At 50.0% G+C, this 26,930-nt stretch overlaps 2 protein-coding genes across 15 annotated transcripts in view; one reads left to right on the forward strand and one right to left on the reverse strand.

Annotated features, from left to right (window-relative positions):
* The window catches only part of LOC118219161 (SH3 and multiple ankyrin repeat domains protein 3-like), a 195,274-nt gene that overhangs the window by 135,949 nt on the left and 32,395 nt on the right, over positions 1-26,930 (forward strand). For all 12 annotated transcript variants that reach the window (XM_035402121.1, XM_035402114.1, XM_035402117.1 and 9 more), the window contains one exon: positions 17,454-17,567. In XM_035402121.1, the coding sequence (XP_035258012.1) occupies positions 17,454-17,567 (114 nt within the window). The remainder of the gene's footprint in view (positions 1-17,453; positions 17,568-26,930) is intronic.
* LOC118219174 lies at positions 715-13,611 on the reverse strand. Of its 3 annotated transcripts, none has more exons than XM_035402153.1 (9): positions 13,502-13,611; positions 13,055-13,194; positions 12,798-12,934; positions 12,404-12,494; positions 12,081-12,163; positions 11,849-11,893; positions 11,663-11,709; positions 10,462-10,548; positions 715-915 (listed from the first exon to the last, which is right to left on the reverse strand). In XM_035402153.1, exons 2-8 carry the CDS (start codon positions 13,190-13,192, stop codon positions 10,475-10,477), a joined length of 615 nt encoding a protein of 204 aa, XP_035258044.1. In that variant the 5' UTR covers positions 13,193-13,194; positions 13,502-13,611; the 3' UTR covers positions 715-915; positions 10,462-10,474. The 3 variants fall into 3 exon arrangements, with proteins under 3 accessions (XP_035258044.1, XP_035258042.1, XP_035258043.1); XM_035402151.1 differs by having other exon boundaries at positions 11,831-11,893; XM_035402152.1 differs by having other exon boundaries at positions 11,831-11,893; positions 13,055-13,210; positions 13,502-13,594.

The raw sequence follows: 26,930 nt of genomic DNA on the forward strand, positions 1-26,930 counted from the left end.
GCCTCTCCTCCTCTCTCTCTCCTGCGGGCTTGCTTGTGGTGGTGTGAGCGCATAAGGATGACACAGGAGCGTTGTACTCTTGGCTATAAAAATATTCCCTGCAGGTGAGAAACGGGGCTAAATGGAAGCACACGGAAACGCTCGACATGATGACGCAGGGCTTGACGGTGCTCCACAATAAAACGGAAAGACTCGCAGCGAAGTGCACTGAATGAAACCCTGAGCCATTGTGAATTTTCATTTATTCATTTGCTTATTGCACGTCTGGGGAATGGTTCTGTCTGTTACCAAGCAACAGGACGTTGAGATGCATTGAGCCGATTTATCTGTGTGTTTTGATGGACTTTTATCACATAAAATGGAAAACGCTGTCATTTAAAATAAAAAAATCGGAATCATTTTTAGAAAGAGTTTTTTTTTAATGAAAAATTCAACTTAAGCATGCAACTGCAATCTCTGAACACAGACAGATTCCATGAAAAATTCAACTTAAGCATGCAACTGCAATCTCTGAACACAGACAGATTCCATGAAAAATTCAACTTAAGCATGCAACTGCAATCTCTGAACACAGACAGATTCCATGAAAAATTCAACTTAAGCATGCAACTGCAATCTCTGAACACAGACAGATTCCATGAAAAATTCAACTTAAGCATGCAACCTCAATCTCTGAACACAGACAGATTCCATGAATCTGTTTAGATTGGGCGGAGCCCCTGAGGAGTGTTAAACCAACAGAAAACAAGGATTTGAAATAAAGCACAGAACTTAAGCTCATGCAGACGAGAGAACACTTCAGTCTGCAGGGGCCTTCCTCAGGAGTGGAGTAGTGGGCGTCCGGTATTTTTACTGGTCCTGCTCCCAGCTGAAGGCATGGATGTGCATCGGATGTGCATATCCCCTTCTCTTACGCTGTGAATGTGAAAGTCAGCCACCAGTGTTAAACATGCTCCGATTCCTTTCCTGCTCTGCTCTTCTGACTCCAGAAGAGCTCTGAGTGGGGTGGGGCGGGGCGGGGCGGGGCGGGGCGCGGGGGTCCTTTACGGGACGCGCTCTCTTTGATTGCCCCAGGGCCCCTGCTCCCCCGCCCCGCCGCCTCCCCAGCACCCCACTGCCCACACCACCTGCTACACTGTCTGTCCCATGTACTCTGAGATCTTACCGCTCATGACCCATATTTACACAGGCTTAGACTCAATCACAGATATACGCTTACAAACACACACATGCATGCACATACACACACAAACACACATACACACACACATACTCAAACACATTTGCATGCAAGCACAGACACCCATACACACACGCGCACAAACACACACCTGTTAAAGCTCACACTCAGTCGGCCTTTCAGAAATTATTACATTACAGTTTTTAATAACCGCCAACTGATACTGAAAATGGCCTGCCTGGACTGTTTAATTGTCAGTACTCATTATGTGCCAGTGTAAGTCTCTTCAGACGGTCCACTTTTAATCACAAGCTTTGCTAACTGGGTCTAATGCAAGGCCCACAGTGCGCTTGCTTCTCTAAAACCTGTTTGAAGTGAATAATTAAAGTTCGGCTGAAGTCCTCTCCTTTGTTCTCGCAAAAGCAGTTATTTAAAGAGTGTCATTTTATCAGCAGTACAGGTTCTACAGGCAGTAGACAAGACGAGAACTCAAAGATCAACTGCAATTTGTCCGTCTTTTCCAGTTAGAAGCATATCAATGTAGCCATTTATAATATCACGTGTATTGCAGGTTTACATAATTCTTATGGGATGTACACTTTTTCCCCATTGTACTCTATTGCCAGTAGGAGTATAAGCAGCAGTATGAAGCAAGACGAACTGCCGTCTGTTCCATCGTGCGAGGTGCGTGGGTTGTATGAAGGCACGCGTGACTGTCAGACAGCGTCCGCCACATCCCGCTAACACCGCCGCCATTTCAAAGCGCCTGTCCAGAGATGCACTCCCGGTCATTATGGGATTTTTACCCTGAATTGTCACTGCGTGAGCGAGAGACGAGTCTCACTTCAGTTTTCAATTTTTGCTGAGCGGAGAGAAACAGGCTGCAGGTTGCGAGGGGGGGCGGGGATGGGGATGGAATCTAATCCATTTTCCTCTCCGTGCTTCTCTATGCCCCCCAGCCCAGACATGATGACTTGATAGAGAGGAGGAGGCAGGGTCACCCTGACAACTGCAGCGATTGACAGAATTCTTAGCGAGAGGCCTTGACACATAGCGAAGGCAATCAGGATCATAGCGCCTTGCGCTCGGAGCTGGGCTCGGCGCTACCGGCGGGGGGCGGGCGCTGAGCCGTACGAGCCGGTCTCTCGCACCTGAGCCTTTGCCTCAGCATGTCTGGGCTTGTGAGAGAGGGGCCTGGATTCAGCCTGCATCGCTAGCCCAGTTCACAGTCAGTCAGAGAGCCAGAGCAGGTTTCAGATGAGTCTGATTTGCTCTTCAGCTCATCGTCAGACGCACGAGGAGAGACAGCGGCACCAGTGCTGGAGTCTTGGTGATGTTATAATGACAGATACCAGGTATTGGCGTTTGAGGTTGTAGATGGGAAAGGCCTGGCTCATTTCACTGCCTGGAATTAGAATGGGAGAATTTCTCCCGTTGCTTTGTCAGAAAAACTGGGTTTGTGGTTTGGCGTGTGCCCATGTGTGTGGTTGGCATGTGCCCATGTGCGTGGTTGGCATGTGCCCATGTGCGTGGTTGTCGTGTGCCCATGTGTGTGGTTGGCGTGTGCCCATGTGTGTGGTTGGCGTGTGCCCATGTGTGTGGTTGGCGTGTGCCCATGTGTGTGGTTGGCATGTGCCTATGTGTGTAGTTGGCGTGTGCCCATGTGTGTGGTTGGCGTGTGCCCATGTGTGTAGTTGGCGTGTGCCCATGTGTGTGGTTGGCGTGTGCCCATGTGTGTGGTTGGCGTGTGCCCGTGTGTGTAGTTGGCGTGTGCCCGTGTGTGTAGTTGCCGTGTGGCCATGTGCCCAGACCCCAGTACCAGACTGTGGGAGCTCAGGCAGCAGACATACAGATGAAGCTCTATTCCTCTGGCTCTCTCGCTTCCAGCCTAACTGTGCTGCTTGATTACATGGGGACGTACAGCATCTTACGCAATCCAAGCCTCAGCCCAGATCCGTTCTTTACTGTGAGCAATGCTTTCTTCTTTCTCCTTTTTATCATAATCAAATATCAGAGGTAAAGGTCAGCGCTATAATATGCAGATTAGATTCTGAGAAAGACCAATAGAAGTATTGCCGCAAAATTAACACAGCTTCAGGGCTGTGGTGGTCGCTGGTGTTCTTTGAGGTTGCAATTGTTTTTGGTCATTATTCAAATGAGAGGTCAGGACCAGTTCTTTTTCCAGTTTAATTATTTGTTGGTGGGAAGGTAAAGTCGACTGTTGCGGGAAATCGGTATTCAAAGCCGGGAAATAATCGCCTTTCAGTCTCTGGTGAACTTTATTCATGTGCCTGAATGCAGAATTCACTCGGGGAGTTTTTGTAATAAAACCGTTGGCCGCTTCTTGCAAGCCACCATTGTGCTTCTCCTCCTGGTCCCCCGCAGACCAAAAAAGATTCAGCCAATCGCGATGCTTCAAACTCCCCGGCCTACTTTCGGAGTCTGAATGGCAGGAAACAAAGAGAGCGGAATGTCTAATCCCTGCCGTGGGAATCCTCGCATTAGCATGGAGATGAGTGTGTCCCGCCGTGTTGTTCCCAGTTTTCTTTCTTGTTTTTCCCCACGGTGTAGCGCTTGATAGCTTCCGTGTAAGCCTGACACGGTTTGACTGTCTTGGCACCGCTTGACAATCTTTAACCACAGGTGGTGTTTAGACGAAGACGGCCAGCGCCAGTTTATCTTGCCCTCTTAGATTATTAGTTTGACTCGAGCGAGATGACAAGAGATTACGCTCATCCTAAAACGGCTGGAGAATGGCATCATCACGGGTTTGTGAATGTCTGGGTGAGACCGCGGATGCTCTCGTGTCTTGGAACGAGATCGTTAGCCAAATTAATGAGCTATTAGGATGCTAGTTACCCTTTCAGGAGCTCTTGATGTGCAGATGCCTTAATCATCTCCATTGAAATCATAATCATGTCCTTCCCTTTGATTACCTATGGTGCGCAAATATGAAATTCAAAAGGTTAAACGTAGTTGTGATTCACTTGTTCCAGACTCATAAAACTGATCCGGCTATGATTTAATTAGCTTCAAAACAAGAATCAAAATAAGACATGAAAAGCCTATATCTTACACACACCAGCACGCCTTACACCTTATATGGCACTCAGTAAATCGTTCAGTGTTAAATCAACTCTTACAGATTACATACAGTCCTATTGGACCCATATGTACTCATACCCATATGACACCTCCTCCCGCCTGTTGTGCGCCATTTTGTGAGGCGGAGGCCTGGGCAGCCCAGCGAGGTTTGGGCAGAGGGTTTGGAGGACAGGCCCGTGAAACATGCAGGGCGTTCAGCCGTGCGGCACTAACTGAATCACGGCGAGCGGAACCGATATCAAGGGTAATATGATTTGTGTAAACTCCACTATTTAGCGTCAAGATGCCACGGTGAGGTTATACATTTCACTCTCTCACCCCCCCCCCCGCCCCCCCCCCCCCCCCACAAGCCGGGCTGGCAAGCGGCTGGGTCTTTTATTGCCATCGCCGGGGGACCCCTGGCAACAGCGCTCTTGATGAGCACCGCCAAACAATAAGCAAGCAGAGAGCCCGGAGTGACGCCATATGGCCCCGGGAACAGCAGCCTACTGAAGACTGCACCCGCTCCGTGCTTCACCACAAGCGGTGGCAGCAGGACAGAACACAAAAAAACTTTGGTGGGGAAATTAGGCCTTGTTCCTCCATCGTGTTAAATTATGAAGCGAGCTGCTGTTGACCACACTTTCTTTTCGGTTTGAGGAAGGAAGGAAGTCTCGCACTCTAGTTTCGGTGTGTATGTGCGTTTGGTGTTTGTCAGGTTAACTGTTAACCTTGATGGCAGTGCTTGCATTGATGAACTGACTAACTGAGTCAAAATGGGGCAAGGGGGACACGCAATGGGCTCAGTGTAAATGGGTGTGGTTCACACTAACTCTGGCTGTGCGGTCTTGGGGTTAGACGCACGCTTTTGAGAGCGAATACAGAGAGTATGTGACCTGTGTATGGTCATGAATGTCAATGTCCGGCCATCTTTAGCCCGATGTCTCGACGCTCCGCTTCCTCTTTAGCCCTCCCTGGCGCTGCCAGGAGAGTAAACCGGCCAAAGCTATTTTCGGGTGCCGCGCTTTAATTAACAAGGCTGTGGGAGAGAGCCCCCGGCTCTCCACAGGAACCCGGGGTGCTGGGAGGAAACATGAAGGTTAACGGCATGTTCTCTGACTGCGCGTCGCTAACAGTGGGGAAAGCTGTTGAAGTGCGGAGGAGTGCAAGGTGGCGCCCCCTGCTGTCGGGGAGGGCGCCTGGCCCGGTTTCTCAGCGGCGTGGAGAGAGCTCGCAGTGTGCCGCCTCCGTCCCTGTTTTGGAAACGGTTTTCGGCGCACAGTGCGCACCTTCACACTCCAAACTCCAAACTCCGCACCTCCTGGAGCTGGGTATGACCTTCACCAAGGGGTCGGGTTATTTACAAAACCGGTCCTTTGTAAATTGCTGGACAAGCTGTTCTAAAGGCGTTTCACTGATGACAGTGTCTGAGCCTTCATATGCCAATGGCTTCTTGGCAACTAAATTTGCTAAAATTGACTGAAGTGGTGTGGGTGACTAAAGCGCATTGGGGGGAGGACTTAGCGTTAAGTTCTCACAGCCTTGTGTGGTGCCAAAGGGATCCGCAGTCAAAAGCGCGAGAGAACCTTCAGTTGTACTGCAAGTCGGGACAGCCATTAAAACCACGCGTCGTTTTCTACACGTTATGAATGATTACGGACACGCGTGTGGGCGACGCAGTGTGTGCTGATCCACTCTAACGAGCTCCTGCGTTTCGCGGTCGCTGCAAAAGCCGCTTCGGGAAAAACTGTGGCGGCCGTTAAAAAAAAAAAAGATCGTGGCAACAGAGCGGATGGAAACAGACCGGCCCATCTGCGACGGCCCGTGTGCAGGGCAGGGACAGCGTGTTTGATCTGCCTGGCTTCCAGCCGGCCGCGGAGATCACAGTGAAGCCAAGCTGCTCGTGTACCGGGCGTGGCTCGGCTAGCTCGCTAGCGTAGCACCGTGAGTTTCCCTAAAGCGTAGTTCTAGTAGCAGGTCACCGTGACAACAGTCTCTGGCGACATAACCCTCAGGCTCAAAATGGCAATGTTGCCCTAGGTTTGGCCTTTCGCTGACCGGTAACGCGTCTGTCTTCAGAGGTTCTGGGCGAGTGAGAGACCTGGGTTCAGATCCCACCTTGGGAAAACATTTTATTTTGCGAGTGTGATTCAAGCCGTGAGTTATCTCACCATGTAGCTGGTCAAGCTCTCCAGAGAGAGTGCCTGTGATAGCATTCAGCGCTAGCTTTTTATGCCAGACTGTGTTTGTGCTCTCAGCCTCTGTGTAGCACGCTAATAAACACATACAGTGATGGCCAATGGAAAACACATTATCTGATATAAATACATAACCAACCACCCCTCCCCCCTTTAGCCACATGTCCCTCAGATGTGAAGAGCCAGCAATTTGCATTAGATCGCACCACGAGATGATTGAGTCACACGATTGTTTGTTTTTCTATTTACGTACAAGAAAAGACGGTTGCAGATCGGGGGGGGGAGAAGATTTCCCCTCTGAAGCTGTTAATTACAGCGAGCTCCTTTCGCACAGCTGAGCGTAATTACGGCCGTGCTTCTCGTTCCTCTCCCTGGTTTTCGTTAGCCCCTCGGTTCATACGCACGGTCACTGTGGAGTCTCTCACCGCCGCTGCGGCCTGCCAGGGCTAGCCCTGCTCGCATTGAGAGGCCTCCTGCGCGGCCTTGTGTGCGTCGGACATTGTCGTTAATTCGTTATTCGCCGAGATGGATATCTCCCCACACCTAACGGGGTCTGTCTTACCCTTCATCTACCACTGTTACCTCTGCTGACCTCTGCAGTTTCATCACCAGAGAACGCACGCCTGGGCTCTCCCGCCAGTCCATTATAACAGGGGGCACGCTCTCTACGCTGTTCAGCCGGCCCGTGTGTAAATGTGTTTCTAACTTAATTACTCTCCGCTAAGCGTCTTGAAGATGTCGCTCTCAAAGTCATTTTATTCTCACCCCAAAGCTCATTTGTAGCGGTCCAGTACAGGTAAACTTAGTTCTGCATTGCCGCCTCTGTAGATGATTTCCCTGTGTGGAGCTCCAGACGCCGACTCGTTTCAACCAATCAAAATGTTTTTGTTTTTTTTTCGTCACAGGCGACCACCAATGATTGGTTCAGATCAACGACTCACTGAGAGCGCACGGGTCTGCCCATTTTTGGGTTCATGAAGGGTCATTCCACCCTCTCTCCTCGTTAGATGCACAGCATGCATTAGGATGGTCCTGTCGTGTAGCTACACAGAAGAGACGTTTTTTTCCACTGTGTTGAGACTCAGTCTGTACTGGCCTCTGGGAGCTATGCTAATCAATTACCTCTGGTTTCATATTTCATTAGAAGTACAATTAAAAGTTGCGTGGGACTTGCTCTAAATATAGACTCCACAGGGCTGTGTGGCATAGGCGGTAGACGCTTGTTGTTATTAGACGCGTCGCGTTGATCTATGGCTTTCATTTTCTTTAGGAATAAGAAAGCGACTTGTTATCCTTTTATGTTCTGGACAAATAGTAGGTAGCAATGGTTTTGAAACTGCTTATTGTTATGGGAGGGCATTTACATCAAAAAACAGCCTTGCCGTGAACAACACTCCTGACACAAACATTTCTCTTGGAAGCACTGACTCTGTGGAGCTGAGGGCAGGGAAGTTTTCTTATGGCAAAAATGGGCTTTTAACGGAAAAAAATAAAATGTCTCCATCACCATTTCGCTTCTTTTTCCTTAGAACTTTTCTTTGCAATCATTTGTTTTTTCGGCAGTTACTTTCAAGTAATGTACAAAAAATGTCATTATGTGGTGTTATGTAATGGCATTATGTTTATCCTATATTAAGCCAGTCATTCAGGCAATATGCTACCTAGTTTTTTTCAATAGCTGTTTTCTTGGAATAGCTAGTATAATAGCTGCTGTCTATATAATCAGTTTCTGGTTTTTAAATGGTTTACCCCGATTGTATATAGTTGCGAATATTAATTTGTCCCCACAGATTGGGTTACTTTTAGTAATGTTCTTCTGTGGAGGTCACATGAATCTCAGATCTAAAAATCTGTCCTCTAAGGAAGCGGGAAGAGACGGATTTTACTAATCCTAATTGACAGTTAAGCAGATAAGAAAGTTCAACAGCTATGAGATTGGATAATGGATATCTGAGGTGTAACACTGTGCGTGCGTGCGTGCGTGCGTGCGTGCGTGTGAGAGAGAGAGTGTGTGCTCGCGCGTGTGTGTGTGTGTGAGTGTGTGCTTGCTTGTGTGCATGTTTGATCTCTCAGGTTTTCATATGAGTTCCAATACTGGCCGTGCAGCAGCACTAAAACATGGGCTGACAGCTTGTGCTCCTGCAGTTCTGCGGGGCTGAGGTCTAACCGTGCCCATTGCTGCCTTTGTGAACATGCGGCCCTGTTCGCCCCCTTCAGTCTGCGCTGCTGCATGCAGACCGTGGCTTTTGTGATGAGACCCAGACTTCACACGCTCGGGAGTGTATTTGAATTGGCTGCATTAGCACGTTAGGCTGTCGTCTTGCATTGCGGTTGATGGACGTGTCTGTAGGCAGTTAGATCCCCGTGTGTCACTGTTATAAGAGCTATGCTAACCAGCGTTTTCCGACATTAAACGGAAAAATCTCCAGCATTCGGAGTGTCTCGGCTCAGAAAGCCTCGCGCGTTTGGGGAATCGGAGCGTGTGAGGGTGTGGGCGGAGCTGAGTGGGTGTAAATTCATCTCTCCGCTCTAAACCTTTTCTAATCACCCATGTTTGATGTGTCAGTCATGAAGCTCTCTCACATATATATCCCTTTACCTCAGATCCACTGCCACGGGCGAGCCATTGAGCTCTTGTGCCGGTGAATGTGTGTGTGTGTGTGTGTGTCTCTCTCTGTGTGTGTGTGTGTGCGCACCTGTTTTGTGAATGATAATGAGGCCGCTGTGCGTCACTGAACGATACCTGAATTCCAAAAAGGCTTTGCCTTTGGTCTCTGTCATTCATGCTCTACAGAACTGTGAGAAACAGAGAGAGCAATGGAGAGAGAGACGGTGAGAGACCGAGTGAGAGAGAGAGAGAGGGGGTGAGAGACAGTGAGAGACTGAGTGAGAGGATGAGAGAGAGAGACGGTGAGAGACCGAGTGAGGGGGTGAGAGAGACTGTGAGAGACAGACTGTGAGAGACAGAGTGAGAGAGAGAGAAAGAGAGGATGAGAGAGAGAGAGAGAGAGAGAGAGAGGGTGAGAGAGAGAGGGGGTGAGAGACTGTGAAAGACCGAGAGAGAGAGAGGAGTAATGGGATTTAGAGACTGGTTGAGAAAAGGAAGAGATGGAGGGATTCCTGTGCGTCAGTGTTGGCGCAGTCCTTGCCTGTGCTGCTGTCATTCATAAAAATGAGACTGCGCCTGCCTCATACCGATGAGCTCAGGGTTACCCCACACTGAGACACACACCCCTACCGAATCCGCACACATCCCCCCCACCGAATCCGCACACACACACACCCCCCCCACCGAATCCGCACACACACACCCCCCCACCGAATCCACACACACACACATCCCCCCCACCGAATCCGCACACACACACCCCCCCACCGAATCCACACACACACACATCCCCCCCACCGAATCCGCACACACACACCCCCCCACCGAATCCGCACACACACATCCCCCCCACCGAATCCGCACACACACATCCCCCCCACCGAATCCGCACACACACATCCCCCCCACCGAATCCGCACACACGCGCGCGCTCACACCCACCCACTGCCAGAACTTCCCTCCCCCCCTTCTCTGAGGAAACATGCCTGTTAATGCTGCAGCTTTGTGCTTGCATCCACCTTCCTCATACTAACAGTGTGCAGTGCTGCTCAGCACAGCGCATGTTCTGCATGCAGCTGCACCTCTCTGCACACTCTGCAGTCCTTCAGGGGAAAGGGGAATCAATGCAGATCTCCCCATCAAGGGCACTCAGTCACACACACGCAAGCACACACACACAGACACACGTGCACGCACACACACATGCTCACACTCACACACATACACACACGCAGACACACTCATGCAAACACAAACGTGCACACACGCAGCCAATCAGGAATTCCAGTATATGATTCTCTTCTTTTTTTTTTTTTAAAGAATGATTTGGCTGAAGGTTGAGCAAAGCTAAACGCGCACACATCACAGACATGTTTGAGCAGTAAACATACCGTGGGAGTGCAGTCAGTTCAGTTTGGCACATGCTCCGCCAAGCTCTCCGGCTGCCCTCTCTTCTGAATCAGGTTCTGAATCAGTCACTGAAAAAGGATGAAAAAAGGGTGAAAAAGGCTTCAGGAGTTTTAGAGTCTGCTCCCAGGCTCAAGTCTGCTATCGCCTGCTCCCTGACGGCCAGCTGCTGACGTGGCTCACAAAAGGGGCGGCATTATTTTTACTATTTTTCTCAGGCGGATTACATTCCACAGTCTGACCCCATATTATAGGAGGAGAGCTGCTTGTTTAGATTATCCCAACTGCTGGCTGCATTGCAAAATAAAATAAGGTTCTGTTTACTCAAATGGTCTGAGAAATTAATTAAAACGTTTGACTTCATCTGTTGAAGTGTATTCACTGGTTCTTCCTTTACTCTTTTTAATTGAGTAATAACTTATTTATTACTTATTTGAGTTGAGAGTTCATTTAGTGAAGTTGCTGTTTTGTTGAATGGTGCTGCGGACCCCACAGGAATGGGTGGGAGCTTCTGTCCGGCAGCAGAGCCCTGGTCTGAGATGCATTATTCATGCTGCAGAATGGCGGTGGAGGCCCGGGGCAGATCCAGGGTTTAATATTAATAGCAGGGCTCACGGAGAGATTTGGACACGGCTGAAAATAGCCCACAGGCCGGGGAGGGAGATCCCTTTGAGCTTCTCACGGATGGTAACGGCCGTGGCTGGGTCTCAGTCGCGCTGAAGCCACACAGCGCTGCTCCTGCGTTCACCTGTCCAATGCCACCTGCTCGCTGTCTGTGCAGGAGCAGCAGCGGTGCCACTGCGTTCACCTGCCCAATGCCACCTGCTCGCTGTCTGTGCAGGAGCAGCAGCGGTGCCACTGCGTTCACCTGCCCAATGCCACCTGCTCGCTGTCTGTGCAGGAGCAGCAGCGGTGCCACTGCGTTCACCTGCCCAATGCCACCTGCTCGCTGTCTGTACAGGAGCAGCAGCGGTGCCACTGCGTTCACCTGCCCAATGCCACCTGCTCGCTGTCTGTGCAGGAGCAGCATGTTGAGCAGACTTCTCCACGCGACAGCCTCCCCCCCACCAGGCCTCAGACTCAGGGAGCCATTAACCTCGTAAGCACTCCGATCCGTGCGGTACATTGTTTACACAATGCTGCAAGTAATTTCCTTTCGCTCTGTAAAAAAGTTGCTGTGCTTACCTGGCTGTGTGTCTGTGGTGGCGGAGGAATTCTCTCCCTGTGGGGACCTGCAAAGGCAGACACATCAACATTGATAGATATGAGAAAATTCCACATGGAGCAAACTGACTTCAAATGTGGTTGCTCTGACAGTGCCAGGCATGTGTAGATGTGAATAAAATGCAACACCAATACAGGGTCCCAGACCGCCAGGTTTCGTAGACCTTCTCTTGGACTGAGGGCAGACTTGTGCTGTAACACAAGGGGAACACAGTATTCTTATCTAACAGCAGCCTGAAACAATAACGATACAACAGTAGGTTGTGGGATCCAAACCCAGCTTAGACACTGCAGTTTCTTTGCACCTGGCAGTATACTCAAAGTGCTCCAACAAAATATCCATCCCCCCCCCCCCCAGCCACAAAGCAGTGTCTCTTACCAGCATGGGACCGAATCGTCAATCTTTTCCCCAAAAGCCACAGTGGCCATTTTTTCGACAGTGAAGATGAACCTGCTTTTATCCTGAGAGAAGAAAAAAAAAGCAATGAAGACGCGAATGGACTTCTCGCTAATTTCACAGCAAAGTGAACCGCAATGCATTTCCCCAGGCTGGACATAAAACAGCGTTAGGGATTTGCCAGTCGAGTTTATCGGACCATTGTAAGATGTACTAAAACATCCGACTGGGCCCCTGCTGACGTGAGTGAGTAGTGCCCATAACTACAAACTACCTGCGCTGTATCACATGCTATGCACCCTCACCAACTCAGCCTCGCACAGGAACTCAAGGTTGTGGACCTGCAGGCACACGGTGCACCCATCCAGACCGGAGACAACATCCCGCTCCTCCTTGCTGTTGAGACAAAGACGTCTGAACGGATGACCAAAATACACTGCCTCAAAACATCAGCTGGACAGACTGCTTTGTCTCCATGGTGGGTAAATGATCAGTGTAATGGTACATCAACACCCACATCAGTACTTTCTACTCCAACGGGCTTTATCTCACACATCGCGTTGCGATGGGAGGGGTTAAGGGGCCAACAGCAGCGCCTGGACTTAGAACTGGAACCTGCTTTCTGTGCGCTACTCTTCGCAGTGCCACATGTGCCACCTCTGCCCCCGCGCTACGTAAATGATACCGACTCCCACTCACTCTTGCATCACCTCCCATGCTCGCTTGGTCAGAACCGCCGGTATGGAGACTTTTCTGTCTGAGATAACAAGCCATGCCTCCCCATTCTCCATCAGCGGGTGTGACTCTGGCAGCTCTGCAACCTGCAGCTCTGCAACCTGCAAGGAAGAAGGCACTTAAGAAGGCAGGCTCGCCTCTAAATTTAGCTACACACCACCCAGCCCTGATAAAGCAGGCTCTGTGCAGCGAAAAAGCGATCGGGCACATTAGCTAGTTACCTTTAAAACAAGGCCTATCAGACATTTTGCCTTTCCCTGCTGACCGTAGTTCAGGACCGACGCCTCGATCCATGGGTCTTGGTAGAAGCGCTTCCTCTTCGGGAACATCGTCTCCGGGTCGTCGAATATGTCGTCCATCGCTAATTACATAGGATACTGTGAATATCGTATAAACGTAACTAGACTAGGGAATGCGAGTCGTGATTCTTTCGATTTCACTTTAAAATGTACTTTTCGGGTTCGAGAAATATTCCGATTTAAGAAAGGCTCTAACAAAGGGTCACTGTCACAAGAAAAAGTGAAATGACGAACTTGTCAAACCTAGCTAGATATGGGTGTGTGAAACTACTTGCAACAAACACAAAAAAAAAAAAAAAAAATACAGTGGAAAAGCAATGACACATTTCACCCTAAATGCATGCAAATTGGCTTGCTAGCAAAACTTACCAGGTATCGCAAATATTTTCGCACTTCCTTAATTTGGTTTCTATTGGTTACGTCTTTTCCTACCGTTGGAAACTGGTTCCTGCTACGTCTGTTCCTATTAGCAGAATAACCTATATCCCAACACAATGTGCATGCGAAAGTGGCATATAGTGGCAATAGTCCGATTAGTATTTATTATAAAAATATTCAGCGAACGTTAAAAAACAAAATTGTCTACCTAGGGTAAGAAAACATTCCAATTTCTGGACTGGCACTAGCAGACGAGAGGCCAGCGATTTCTTAGGAAATGTGAAATGGTAACGAGCTCCGTAGTTTGTTTTGAGACACCTGCAGCGAAAACAATCTGGAGAATTAATGGACTGTAACTACAACACGCTGTATATATTTTAAAACGTTTCATGCATATGTTCATTTTTGTTGCCACTTAATTGAATTACATTTCGAATAGACCACAGCACTTCCACATTGCTATGAACAACTTCGTTTATGAATAAACGAAGTTGCTTGACTGTTTGAATTTAAGAAGAGTATACAGATTACATTACATCAAATGTTGTTAGACATAGCAGTCTCATTTCAATTATTCTACTCCCAAATCCTAGACCAGTTAGTTCAGTTAACCTGCCCCCCTCCTTGCATGCAAAAACTAAAACAAAAAAAAACAAAAAATGAAAGGAAGGGACTTGGGCTGATGCACGTTAATATTCACATTATTTCTTCCATTACATTACAGGCATTTAGCAGACGCTCTTATGCAGAGCGACGGACAACAAGTGCATTAGTTCAAGGTGCAGAGGTGCAAAAGAAACACACTAGAGTGAATGAATTTAGTGGACATTTGGGTCAACAATCCTAACCCTGATGTTTTTGTTTTTGTCTCTGAAACATGTCTAAACAGTTCTATTGAAGATGATTATATTGTGCAAAGGAATATAATGTTTTTAGATTCGGCAGGCTTTAAAAAGGCGGTGGGTACCCACAACAACTTGTAGTAAAAATAACTTGCATGCAACTAAATCACTAAGTGTTTCTGTTCCAAAGCAGTTTGAACTGCTAGTCACTAAAACAGAACTAAGTCCTAACGTTAGCCTCTATGTGGTAGCAGTCTGTCTGATGTGCTCTCCCAGGGTCCTATGTTCCGAGTGTCCTGGGAACATAGGACCATGGGAACATAGATACGCTCCCGTGTGGATCTGTCTGAAGCATTCAATACTGTTGATCAATCCACATTGGTGCGTAGGCTATCCTCTGTTGGATTGGATCCAACTGCCTGTAATTGGTTCGAAAACGACCTATCTGACAGGTTTCAATGTATAGCTGCTGATCATGTTCGAACCAACTTTCTCAATATTACTAAAGGTGTACCTCAGTGTTCTATTTTAGGTCTTTTGTTATTTACAATTTTAAAAATACGAGTTAGATTTGGTTTCCTTTACAGAAACAAATCTTATTTCTCATTTGAGAGTAGGAGGATTTTGAGCCAACATTCCTTCCAGTACTTGATTACGGTGATATAATATATAGGCCTAAGCACAGTGCTGCTTCCACCTTAAACTCCATCTATCATTCAGCCCTGCGTTACATCACTGGAGATGGGTACCGTACTCACCATTGTGTGCTGTATCTGAAGGTGGCTGCTGTTTATAAATAGCAGCGCATCGTTGCGGCTGCGGCTGCTTCTGAGGAGCAGTCAGGAGTGACTCAACAGCTGGGGCATCCCAGGTGTGCGCTGTGTGTGTGTGCGCATACATTCACCCACACTCTATCCATTAGCCAAAGGTAGTGTGTGTGTGTGTGTGCGCGCGCGTGCGCATGTGTGCATTCCTGTTTGTGTGTGTGTGTGTGTGTGTGTGTGTGTGTGTGTACGTACGTGCGTGCACATCTGTGTGTGTGTGTCTCCCCCGAATTCCACATCACAGAGCAGAAGGGAGAATTCAAGGCATTCATTGATACACTTGCATGTGCTGTTGCTGGTGAAGAGGAGGATGACGATGAGCACACTGAGCAGCGGTGTGGATGAAGGCGCGTTCTGGCACACGGGTAAAAGCGAGAGGTCAGGGGTGAGACTAATGACGGCCTTGGACCCCTCACTCTGTTGGGCTCGCAGCTGAGGGGCTGGTTAATGGCCGGGACTCCAGAGGAGGCTTTGTGCCAAGCTCTCAGTGACTTACTCACCGAGCCCCGGCCATTCATCTGGATGAATAGCTTCTCTGGCCTTTGTTCCTGGCCACACGCTCAAAAGCCACATCCTTTTTTTTTTTAAATTGGCGCGTGTTTTAGTGGCCCGGCTCGAGTGGACGGTACAGCGTCGAGCGCTTTCATACGGGAGCCCTGCTTTTCACTCTCTCAGTTTGGGGCTTCATTAGGGCTGGGAATTAACACTCAATTGCGCTACAAAATAAAGCGTAAAAAAAAGAATAAAGCGCAGCAGTTCTTCACACAGTTTGTGCTGTCTGGATTGTGGCACAGCCTATGCATTGCAACCTCTCTCTCTCATATATTGTATGATGGGCACTGGGCATGTTAACTCGTCTGAAGCTTACAGTAGCACATTGTCTGTCAGGGTGAATCTAATGCAGGAACCCTGTGCCCTTTGATTTTAATAGGTGGAAATTGGCGACTGGTTTCTGCATGTAGGACTGTGAGTGATAGGGGGAGATCATTTAGAGCTGTGGGCTCACACTATATCTGTCCTGGTCATTATCTACTCCAATGCTTCAGAGAGTCCTTATGACAGGTGACGGTAACCGTTTATTTGGTTAACGCTTCTCGTGGCTAAAGTCGTGATTCCATAACTGTGCGGATTAAAATTCAGGAAGTGCTTTGGCGGTGAGGGTAATCTGCGAGAGGCGGTGACGCAAATGTTTCCTCCCGAAACATCGCTCTCTGTGCTAACGGGGCCCCGCGCGCCCCATTACGAGCCCAAATGAACATTCCACTGCAGCGCTACATCGCCATTACCTTACGGGACTGGAACAGGAAACGGCCCGTTCTTCAGTGTCACGGGCCTACGTGCAGTTCCAGCCAAGAGCTCTCCATGCTGCTGAAGTTTCCGTCCTCTCTAATGTGCGCTGCGCTCTGGCCTGAAATCTGACGTCATAATGGAACCTCTCCTTTTCTATCTTTATTAGACTAAAGTAATTCGCCATCACTTCATTCACACAGTTATTAAACTACACAACACCGAATTCTGCAGCCGGCCGTGGCTCTGCTAAAACACACTTGATATCTTGAGACTTATAGGCTGAGTTGATGTTTGAACACAGTTTATATTCTTAGTACCTGGCGAACCAAAATAGCTGCCTCTCCTCTCTGTTAGCTTAGTATGTTGGTATTACAGCAGGAATGGATAACAGCTGGCTTCTACAGTGCTAACATCTAACAGTGTAATAATAATGATCATATTATAATATAAAATATATCTATCATTTTTGTCACACGTTGCTGGTTAGCCTGGGCAGTGCAGTCAGATAGCGTAGCTTGCCTCATCTGCATTCTGCCTCTGACTGTGCTTGAGGACATATTGATAGAGCAGCCTGTTCTCTAGCTGCAGTCAGCAGTTCTTCTAATCATCAGGGGGGTCATTTGCGATGAAACACAGATTTTATCCCGAAAACAACACCGGCCTTTCATGTAGGTGTGTGCAAACCGATGCATTACGTTGTACAGGAGTTCCTGATGAAACGTGAGCTCAAACCCCTAGGATGCACTTTGAAGTGGTCTGCACACGAGCACTGAAATCCTGCTCACGAGTACTGGCAGCTCGACTCCGCTCCAGTGCTGCTGGAGTCTGTTCCAGGGTTTCCTGCACGCAGCCAGCACAGCCTGCTTCTGTGACACTGTAACACACTGTTAGCTGCTGCCAACCTGCTGGTGCTAATGCTGTACTGTGGAGCTTCCTGAGGCTAAAATAACCCTCTCTCTCTCTCTCTCTCTCTCTCTCTCTCCCCAGTGCTGAGCATCGGTGAGGGGGGATTCTGGGAAGGCTCGGTGAAGGGGCGCACCGGCTGGTTCCCTGCAGAATGTGTGGAGGAGGTGCAGATGAGGCAGTACGACCCACGGCTCGGTAAGACCCCCCCGCCCCGCCCCGCCCCACGCCCCGCCCCGCCCCACTCTGCCCCGCCCCGCCCCGCCCCACCCCACCCCACTCTGCCCCACCACGCTCTGCCCCGCCCCCGCCCCGCCTCGCCCCACCACGCTCTGCCCCGCCCCGCCGCCTGTCAATCAGGCCCGTTCCCTTTCATTCTTTCTATTTATTTTTATTTTGATTGATCTTCTGCACATTCCCCGTGCTCAGTCTCCTCCCCACACTCCTGTCCCGGCGGACCTAACCTGCAGCCCGCCTTTGATCTGCTGCGGCCGCCGCCTCAGCGCTCGCTGTGGGGTCGTGATCACACAGAGCTCAGGATCAGGGCTCAGCTGTTTATCTGCTAACCGTTTCCACTGCGGGCCAACAAGGGAGAACTGACCCCAGATCAGTGGCCCTCTCTGTGTGCAGTTTTATGAGCGCGGGCGCGCTGGCGTGGAAGTGGCAGGGATGACTGGCGGCTGTGTTGCTTTCGGGGAGTGGTATCGAGGGGGGGGGCTCCTGAATGCCTCCTGCAGAGGTGCCGGCCCAATGAACACTGTTTAAATGCGCTGTGAGATCTCCAGCGAGGAGGATGAACGTTTTCAGCGGAGGAGACGCCAGGATCTTCTCCGGCTCCACAGGGGGCTCCCAGGAGGGGGAGCACTACCCTCCGTACCCCCCCCCCCCCCCCGACGGTCCGTGGTTACGTGGTCAGACAAGCGGAGATGCTGCCCCCTTGTTTTTAATCCAGAACCTTCTCATTGTTTGCTCCTGTTATGCAGGAGTTATGAGGGGGGTGGGGGGGGGGGGGGGGGGTGACTGCAGATTTTTGCCCAATTGTGTGTGTGAGAGAAGCCGCTGTAGAGGGCGTGTCATAGATGACACAGACAGATAGATGTCATATGAAGCGTAGATGTGCACACGTGGTTGAACATTCTCCTTTTTAATTTAGCGATCTCCCAGCAGATGTGTGTGATGGGAGAGAGGGAGCGATCCATCTCCTCCACATGCTTGTGCAGCGAGACCATATGTCAGCTTCGCTGGGGTCTTTTACATGGCTGCTCAACAGTCAGCTATGCTGTGAATGTGTGTGCTGTGGTTTCACATGTTTAGTTGTGTGTGTGTGTGTGTGTGAGTGAGGGAGAGAGATGACAAATATATACTCCCCCCACACACACACTGGCGCGCACACACACACAGGCACACACTTACCCACACACACGCACAGTTACACACACCTACACACACCTACACACACACAGCCTCTGTAGCAGCTGTAGGAATCCCTCTAATGGAAATGATAAATTGAGCTCCAGCACATCAGTCAGAGAGGGGGTTAAATGCATTTCGCTCAGATTAATGGCTTCTCTGCTCTGTGCAGGAGTTTCATTATACCACTGATTGCCCAGGTTCCTCCACTTGAACATCCTTAATGCAAAAGGCAAAAAAAAAGAATAAAATAAAATCTGTCCTAAATTGAAATGATGCCCAGGGCAACGACAAACTTTGTTTAGTTTTTTTTTTTTTGTATTTCCGAGTGCCGTCTGCGCTCAGCCTGATTGATGGTCGCTTTTAAAATAGAGATTAGAAGGCCTCAAAGATGCAAGAGCGTTTGCAGTTTTTTGGAAAAGAAACAGACATGGCGACAAAGCTATTTTTGGGTGCCATTACTCAAGGTAATATTTCATGCAGAATTTGGCTGCATTTGTTCAGTTTATGAAATGCATGGACATTTCCATAATGGATTTTGATTATGGGATTACTTCTGAAGGTTTGCTATTTGTCCGTTTTGCCTGGGATGTTCTGTTCAGAGCCACAGTGTCTTTTCCTTAATTTCTCAGCCCAGTGTTTCCCTCTTGTCATTACATAGTACCATAGATGCTGACTCCAGATCAGTCCTGAATGGTTTTTCCCTTTGTTTTATTATGAATGGGCTCTGCGTGGGCATTGGCTAAGCTGATCCTGAATCAGAAAGTACCCAGCATCCCTCTCCTGCTTTCTCCAGCTGCACTGTGAACTGTGGAACACTGTGCATTATGATGTAACAGTACTGCAGTGCTGGTCATGTACGGGTGTGTTTGTGACCAGTTGGTTCAGACTGTGTCTCAGTACTGCAATATTGAGCCCATTCACGTACCTGTAGCCTTGTTGAATGGTCGCTTTAATTCTTTAGTGAAACAGCCTCTACCAAACACAGTCAGCCTTTTGCTCTCTTGCTCCCGGAACGTTTCCGCACAGGTCTGTCGGTCAGAAAGTGGGCAGGTGTGAGCCTGTGACGGGCAGGCCCGGGTCAGGCCCATCTGCTCCCGACGTGACGGCCCCGTCCTGCCGCTCCGCTGTTCTATTAAAGTGGGCACAGCCGGTCCTTTCACACAGATTGAGAGGGATGCGTCTCCGTGACGATGGGGGGGGGGGGGGGGGGGGCAGTAGCATCGCCCCAGATGTTTACTGTGCGATAACGGAGCGGGGGCTTTGCGCTACGACCCAGCAGAGCGAGGGACAGGGCCCGGCCCACACATACAGAACGCAAACAGAGACGCGGTCCCGTACAGCTGAGCGTGTGTGTGTGTGTGTGTGTGGTGTGTGGTGTGTGTGTGTGTGTGTGAGAGAGAGTGTGTGTGAGTGTGAGTGTGAGTGTGAGTGTGAGTGTGAGTGTGTGTGTGTGTGTGTGTGTGTGTGTGCGTGCGTGCGTGCGTGCGTGCGTGCGTGCGTGCGAGCGTGCGAGCGTGCGTGCGTGCGAGCGAGCGAGCGAGCGAGCGCGCAGGGGGGCTGTGTTTGCTCAGATTAAAGTAAACACACGCTTCAGAGACTGCGAGCGCGGTGTCCCATCAGTTACCCCCAGCCTTGCGGCCCTGGCCTCTGGAAGACCCTCTCTTCACTCAGCAGGGGTAGAGGAGAGCCGCACCCTGCAGCGGGAGCAGCCGGCTAGCCCAGCCGTCGTAGCCACGGGAGCCAGCTGCAGGCGCAACGGCGCAATTAGAGTCGCTAGGGAAACGGCTGCAGATGCAGGCCTCCGTTACGCGGTAGAGCCTGCCGATCACTCCGCCTGAAGGGCTGTGTTTATCGTGAGCTGTGAGTGACTCACAGGCACTGTGCTTCATGCCCAATGCCCCAGGGGGCCGCCGGTACCCGTCTCCCTGACCGTACGGGGTACTGAGCGTGGGTGGGCGGGGCAGCTGTACTTCCTGTCCCGCCCCCTTTCCGCAGGAAATGAGCGGGTGGCTTGGTGGGCGGATGGGAGAAGGTCCCCGCGTGCGGAGAGCGGAAACGGCAGGGCAGACGTTGACGTCGGTGGGGAGCAGAGGCCGGGGCTAATTCTATGTGATTTTAACTGTGTCATCGCTGAGCCCGGAACCCAGCGCTCGACGGGATAATGGCCCCGATGGCACAGTGCTCATTAGCCTTCAGCAGCCAGTCACTCACGCGTCCGTGTTCATACGCACGTGCTGCTTGAGTCACCTGCCACCCCCCAAAATTAGACCCCCCCCCCCCCCCCCGGCATCAGACCCGTGGAGAACGTTCGGTGGCACGGGCTAACACCCCCTCAACAGAAGCCAATCGGCAAGACAAAGGAGAGGATTCCGTCACACACGCTCAGTCTCCTTAGGGTGCATGTGTAGTCCTGTCGGCCCAATACAAACCTTCCGAGGTTAGAACACGCCTCCAAGTGGAGGAGCCACGCTGCTGGTGTCAGCGCGCTTCAGTCAATGTGGCCTTCTGCGGCTAGCAACCGTGCGGCGGCGCTCACAGTCTTAACCCGGCACGAGCTACACTGCATGCAGGTGCCGTAGTATGCAGCGCTGTCACCCACACGTTTAACAGTAAAGTCCATTGTGTGCACTTCTTTACTCCATTTGAAAGGCTAATTTGAATTAGTGGTGTTGGTATATATGTGGACGTAGGGGAGGTGTCGGTTCTCTGCTACTGCACTGGGCTTCGGAGCTGAGTCATCCTCCGGATGGGGTGGGGGGGAATGGGAGGGGGGAAGGGGGGTTGGATGTAATTATTCCAGCCAAGAATCCTGTTCGGAAGTATAAATAGAGTTAGAAGTGAGCGCTTGAGGACCCTGAGGGGAATCCCACATAGAGCATTAAACCAGCCGAGCTGAATCAAAACTTCCTGTGAATTACGAGAGAGAGAGAGAGAGTGTGTGAGTGTGTGTGTTCTTTTGTGTGTGAACATCTCTGTGTGTATCTGCATCACCGATGTGTGTGTGTGTGTGTGTGTGTCCACGCAACCATGCGTGATGCCCAGGCCTGCAGACATGCAATGACTCCAAAATAAATGAGAGGTGAAGGATTGGCAGAGGCAGCAGGCTCTCCTGTTGAGACAGAGGAACTCTTATTGAATGGAAGTCCTCTGCTGAACTCCACATATCTCCCATGTCATCATGCATCACTTCTGGAATCGATAAATATTTTATGAGGCGTTGCGGCGGCCGGGTTGTGATGTGTTTTACAACGAGCCGCCAAAACTGCGCCTTCCCCCCAACCCCCCTCCCCCCATCGCTGCATAACTGGGTGACTCACCCTCCGATGAATCACCAAAATACAAGCGATGCTATTTTTAGATTTGGGATTTATTATACCTTTTTAACTGGAAGAATCTCTCCCTCACATCTGCTTCTGCACTGTTTCTCTTTTTCTCTGACCCTCTCTCTCCTCTTTCTGTTTCTCTCTCTCTTTCTCTGTCTCTTTCTCTTTCTACTCTCTCACTCTGCTTGTGTCTTTCTCATCTCTCCTCTCCTCTCTCTCTCTCTGGCATTAGGCTTGGCTACAGGCTGAATATGCGGTTGACCGTAGCGGTCTGTCTCTCAGGGGTGGGCTTATAGTCTCCCTGTGTCTCTGTCTCTGTGTGTTTGATGGGAGCCTCTTGCTCTGTCCTGTGGAAGTCTCTCTGGGGCAGTGATTCCGCCTTCAGAGGACCTCTCACAGGCGTAGTCAGTGCTGCGGGGGGGGGGGGGGGGGGGGGGGAGGTAGAACACGATGCTCAATTCTTCCCTCTATAGTGTTGAGCAGGCCTCCTGCCAGTCAGTGGAGCGGGTCTGTGTGTGTGGGTTGGGGTTGGTCAGTCGGTTGGAGGAGGTGACTGGGGTTGTGGGAGGGGGGGGGGGGGGGGGTAGTTGACGTCCTCCCAGCTGTTTCAGCAGTGCTGTCACTCACCCCCCCCCCCCCCCCCCCCCCCCCCCCCCCCCAACAGCCAACACCTGTGCACAAGTCTCTCATGGGTCTGCCTGTGAGTGTTAATTAAACACATTCTGATGAAGAGAGTCCAGCTGGCACGACATCCCTGCTACATGTATTTATGTATAGTGATGCAGTGATGGGCCGGCCACTGTGTCACATGGCAACCAGACAGAATAAAGTCACAATGGTGATTGGCTTAAGAGCTTTGATTTCAAGAACTGAAGCTCTTCTGAAAACCAGAAAGGAGGACACAGTAAACAAGAACCTCTCTGGCAGGAGGCAGGAGGCCAGGCAGCCTCATGCAGGTGTCCCCTTTAGGCCTGGGAGCCGGGCCCTTTATAAGCCCCAGTGCTCAGGCAAAGGCCAGCAGCTGTGGTGGCTGCAGTGTGAGTGGGGCTGGCACTGTCCATGGTCCTGGGGCGGGCTGGAAAGCCTGAGGTGCTGAAAGGACAGCAAACGATCATCATTCCTGGCACCACTATGCACTCGCACACACACACACAAACACACATACTCAGACACACACACTCACAGACAAATTTAGGTGTAAAGATAAAGGTGAAAATAAACACAGTGTATAATTATCACTCCTGTGCTTCCTGAAGTTGCCATCTCCCTGAGTGACTGATGATTGGCTGGCTCTATATTCGCTTTTTCCACTTCTGAAACAAATTAGCACCAAGAGTGGATCCTCTTCAATGGCTGCTTTTTCTACTATTTCAAACTCTTAAGGTATCCAGACAAAGCATATACAGAATCCTAATATTGATATAAAGATATTGCAATGTCTAATATTGTCATGCCTATCAGGGGAATTAAGGCCAGGCGCAAACAGAATCGCACAGTCCGTCTGAGTATTTTTGATTTCACACTGTTTCTTTTAAAAAAGTTTTTTTTAATCAAAAGTAGCACAGTTACTGCACACTTGTGGTGTGATCCCATTTGCACGTACCCTGCCGGATGCCTATTCACTCTGGGACCTTTGAGGATTTAAGGGGTCTGTCTGTTACCCCTGAGGCGGTACATTCGGCATTACAATGCAGAGCGAGATCAGTTCATCGTGTTCTTCCACGATGGAGCGCTTCAGCCATGTGACTCTGAGAGAGAGAGAGAGAGAGAGGGGACACACTGTCAATCACTGTCTGAATCAGACAGCGGTAGCCGATGCCAGAGTGTACTCAGCCGCAGAGGAGAGGTACAGAAAGCCTGAGGCTGTGGACATTGGGCATTTTTGCCCCAAACAGCTATGGTGCTGTGCAGGAGCTAGTCTGGGAGGGTTAAACGATAGCAGTGTGACTCCTGACCTCTGAGATCTCCCCGCATGCCTGTCCTTGGGCAGCGCGCACGGCCGTAAAGCTGCGGAATGGGCTTTGTGTTCGATGGAGGGAGCTGAAATGGAGAGCAGGATAATCCAGCTGCTCCTGCTCCAATATGAGCTGCCTCCTGTCCCCATCTGGGGCTCACCGTTTCAATAGCGAGAGTGTGTGTGTGTGTGTGTGCACGTGCATGCGTGTGTGTGTGTGTGTGTGTGACCTGAGGTATTCAAAGTGATATATGAATGTAGTGAAATTAAATATAAAGGCAGAAAAAAAGGAGATTAAAAAGGAATAGAATTAGTTGAAGCAAGGCCTCTTTAAAAAGTTTTGAGTAGTGCTTTAAAAACTGCAACTCAGGGTGAATCTTTGATATTCTGTGGCAATACTAAAAAGGACAGTGACCTATCCTTGGTTTTAAAACAAATCCAGAAGCCAAGAGTTGATTACCTTTGTTCTTCGAGAATAAGTTTTGAGGTGGATGTCAAGTGTGTCCTCTGATCTTTAGAGAGGTCTGAGTATACAGTCAGAGTTATGACCCGCAGTGCTGCATGTGAGACTCCGTGTCTGCTGATTCTTGCTGGTTAGTTGGTCAGTCAGCTCTTGTGCTGCTACAGTGGGGATGAAACCTTTAAAGACAGGAGACCAAGGGCAGAATGAGAGAGCTGTCCAAGGTAGACAACTTTGAATAAAACACTCTAAAGTCTGTAGTCTACATAACATGTAGAAGAGAAATTATTACTGTCACTTCTGTCTCACACACACACACACACACACCCTCGCTCTCTCTCTCTCCCTCCCAGAAATTTCATTTTTCATCCCAGTTTTGCCAGTGAAGTTTGCTGCGTGTGTCTTTTGTGTGCAAATGAAGGCGAGTTTGAGGAGAACATCTAAAGCGTTTAAATAAAGCATCTGTCCTGCCAGGAGCTAAAGACAGCCGGGACAGAGCAGGTAAGAAAAAAAGAGGCTCAGTCCTACTCCCAGCAATGGAAGGGAAGAGAACAGGAATAGATTTTGGCGCCCGCCCCCTCGCAGTCTCAGAGCTGGGTGCAGCCGCTCCTCGCCGGGAAGCGGAGCGCTCCCATAGAGCCACGCAGCGTTTAGGCGAGGGGCGTGTTTTGGGGGCGGGCCCGGCCGGGGATTCGGCGATGCCACGCCCGCGCCGGGCCCCCTGGTGGACCGGCCCGTGATGGAGTGCTGCTCAGGGGAGCCCGCGCCCTGCCGGAGGGTAAACCGCGTGGCGAGCGTCCCGCGGGGGCGCGGCGAGGGTGAGTCTGATGGCGCTGTGTGTAACCGTGACTGCTTTAGATATGGAGTTAAGTCCCGCCTGTGATTTTAGCTCAAGCTCATGCCGCAGTGCTGGAGAGAGTGTCAGGTGGTAAAATTGATGTTTTTCAGCGTTTCTGATGTGGTGAATTCACTGTGTGAGTGTGATGTTTGGGTGTAAAAATGCATAGATGCAACACCCTAGGTTGTCACATTATTTAGGTGCAAGACAGAGGTGTAATGCAGTACTTAGTATTTCATTTTTTAAAGTTTGTGAATCCTTATGCTTGCTGATAATTTTTTTCATGCAGAAATCAGAATCTTTCCTACATATTTTATTCACCTTTAACTTGCAGCCAATCGCATTTCAGCGTTCAAAAAGAAAGGCTATGTCGTGCTTGAGGCTCTTATTACTGTTTGACTGCGGCTGCCTTGGCTCGTCTGTTTTGGGGGGGGGGGGGGGGCGGTACATTTGGGTCATTTGAATCCATTCCACAGGAGTGCATGCGAAACAGTTGGAATGTTGGGCCGGTTGAATGGGAAACAAATCTCCTGCACCAGAGGCACAGATCATGTGGTTCCTCCCCACCAGCGGATAGCTGTGATTTCGGAGTGCTGCTGGTGGAGCCCTGCTATCGCTTGGCTTTGACCTACTTGCAGAGTGTTCAGTCCCCGGCCCTGGCTCTGCCTCTCCTGCAGTCTGCTACTCGCTCTCTCTCTCTCCCCCCAGAGCTCCGGGAGAGATCAGTGGCTTTTATTGCTTTAAAATCCCCTGTCTGGGACCCCGCGGTCCTGTCGCTGCGGCGGGTTCTGTAGTGGGGGGTGTGCAACGAAACGCTGCCGCCATCTCTCTGTGGGGCAGGGCTGCCGCCGGTCGCCAGGGCAACAGTTCCTCACAGGTGTGAGCTGTAGGTGTGATCAGCAGGTATATTCCGGGTGGGGCGGCCTGTGGGTTAAACCTGGGAAAACTAGTGGACAGTTTGCTGACAAAGCTGAACTCTGTCCAAACAAGATCTCTGGGCAACTCGCTAGGCTAGGCTAGGCTAGGCTAGGTTAGAATAGAATAGAATAACCTTATTTTTCCCAGGTGAATCTTCAGGAACTATACTGATGAACAGTTATTTTTATGTGCTGTATTTTTTATTTTCAACCCAAGCACTGAAAATCTCCAGGACTTCAAACTGTAGAGAGCTCATTATCGGAAAAGCTTGTGTATTGCTGAATATGTGCGCATTCATTTTCAAGGAGAAAATGGTTAAATAAGAATGTAGGACTGTAGAAATGATCTTGAATCATCTCCAACCCAAATACATTTATTAATATTCCACAAGCCTTATCTAACTGTGTTCACCATGACTGTACTGATCAGGTTTGAGTGACAGGACCCAATCGTGCTAAACCTGAACAGGACACAGAGGCTTTAATAAGCCGTTTGTGAACACCGGTACAGCTTGCGGTGTAACTGCAGGCTTATTAAGCGCTAAGCTGTGATGTGTGAGCGATTGCGATCAAACGAATCGATCGGCGCGCGCGATCAGCCACCGCGGCGGCTCGTTCCCCCGCTTCCTCGCTTTTCATCTTCCATCAGAAACGCC

This window comes from Anguilla anguilla, chromosome 19 (assembly GCF_013347855.1).
Source record: "Anguilla anguilla isolate fAngAng1 chromosome 19, fAngAng1.pri, whole genome shotgun sequence".
NCBI classification, from domain to species: Eukaryota; Metazoa; Chordata; class Actinopteri; order Anguilliformes; family Anguillidae; genus Anguilla; species Anguilla anguilla.

Coding starts and splice junctions, on each gene's coding strand:
- LOC118219174 (XM_035402151.1), bottom strand. CDS start 13,192: ATGGACGACATATTCGACGACCCGGAGACGATGTTCCCGAAGAGGAAG. Junction 12,935..13,054: donor TGATAGGCCTTGTTTTAAAG/GTAACTAGCTAA, acceptor TCTTCCTTGCAG/GTTGCAGAGCTGCAGGTTGC. Junction 11,894..12,080: donor GACGATTCGGTCCCATGCTG/GTAAGAGACACT, acceptor CTTGTGTTACAG/CACAAGTCTGCCCTCAGTCC.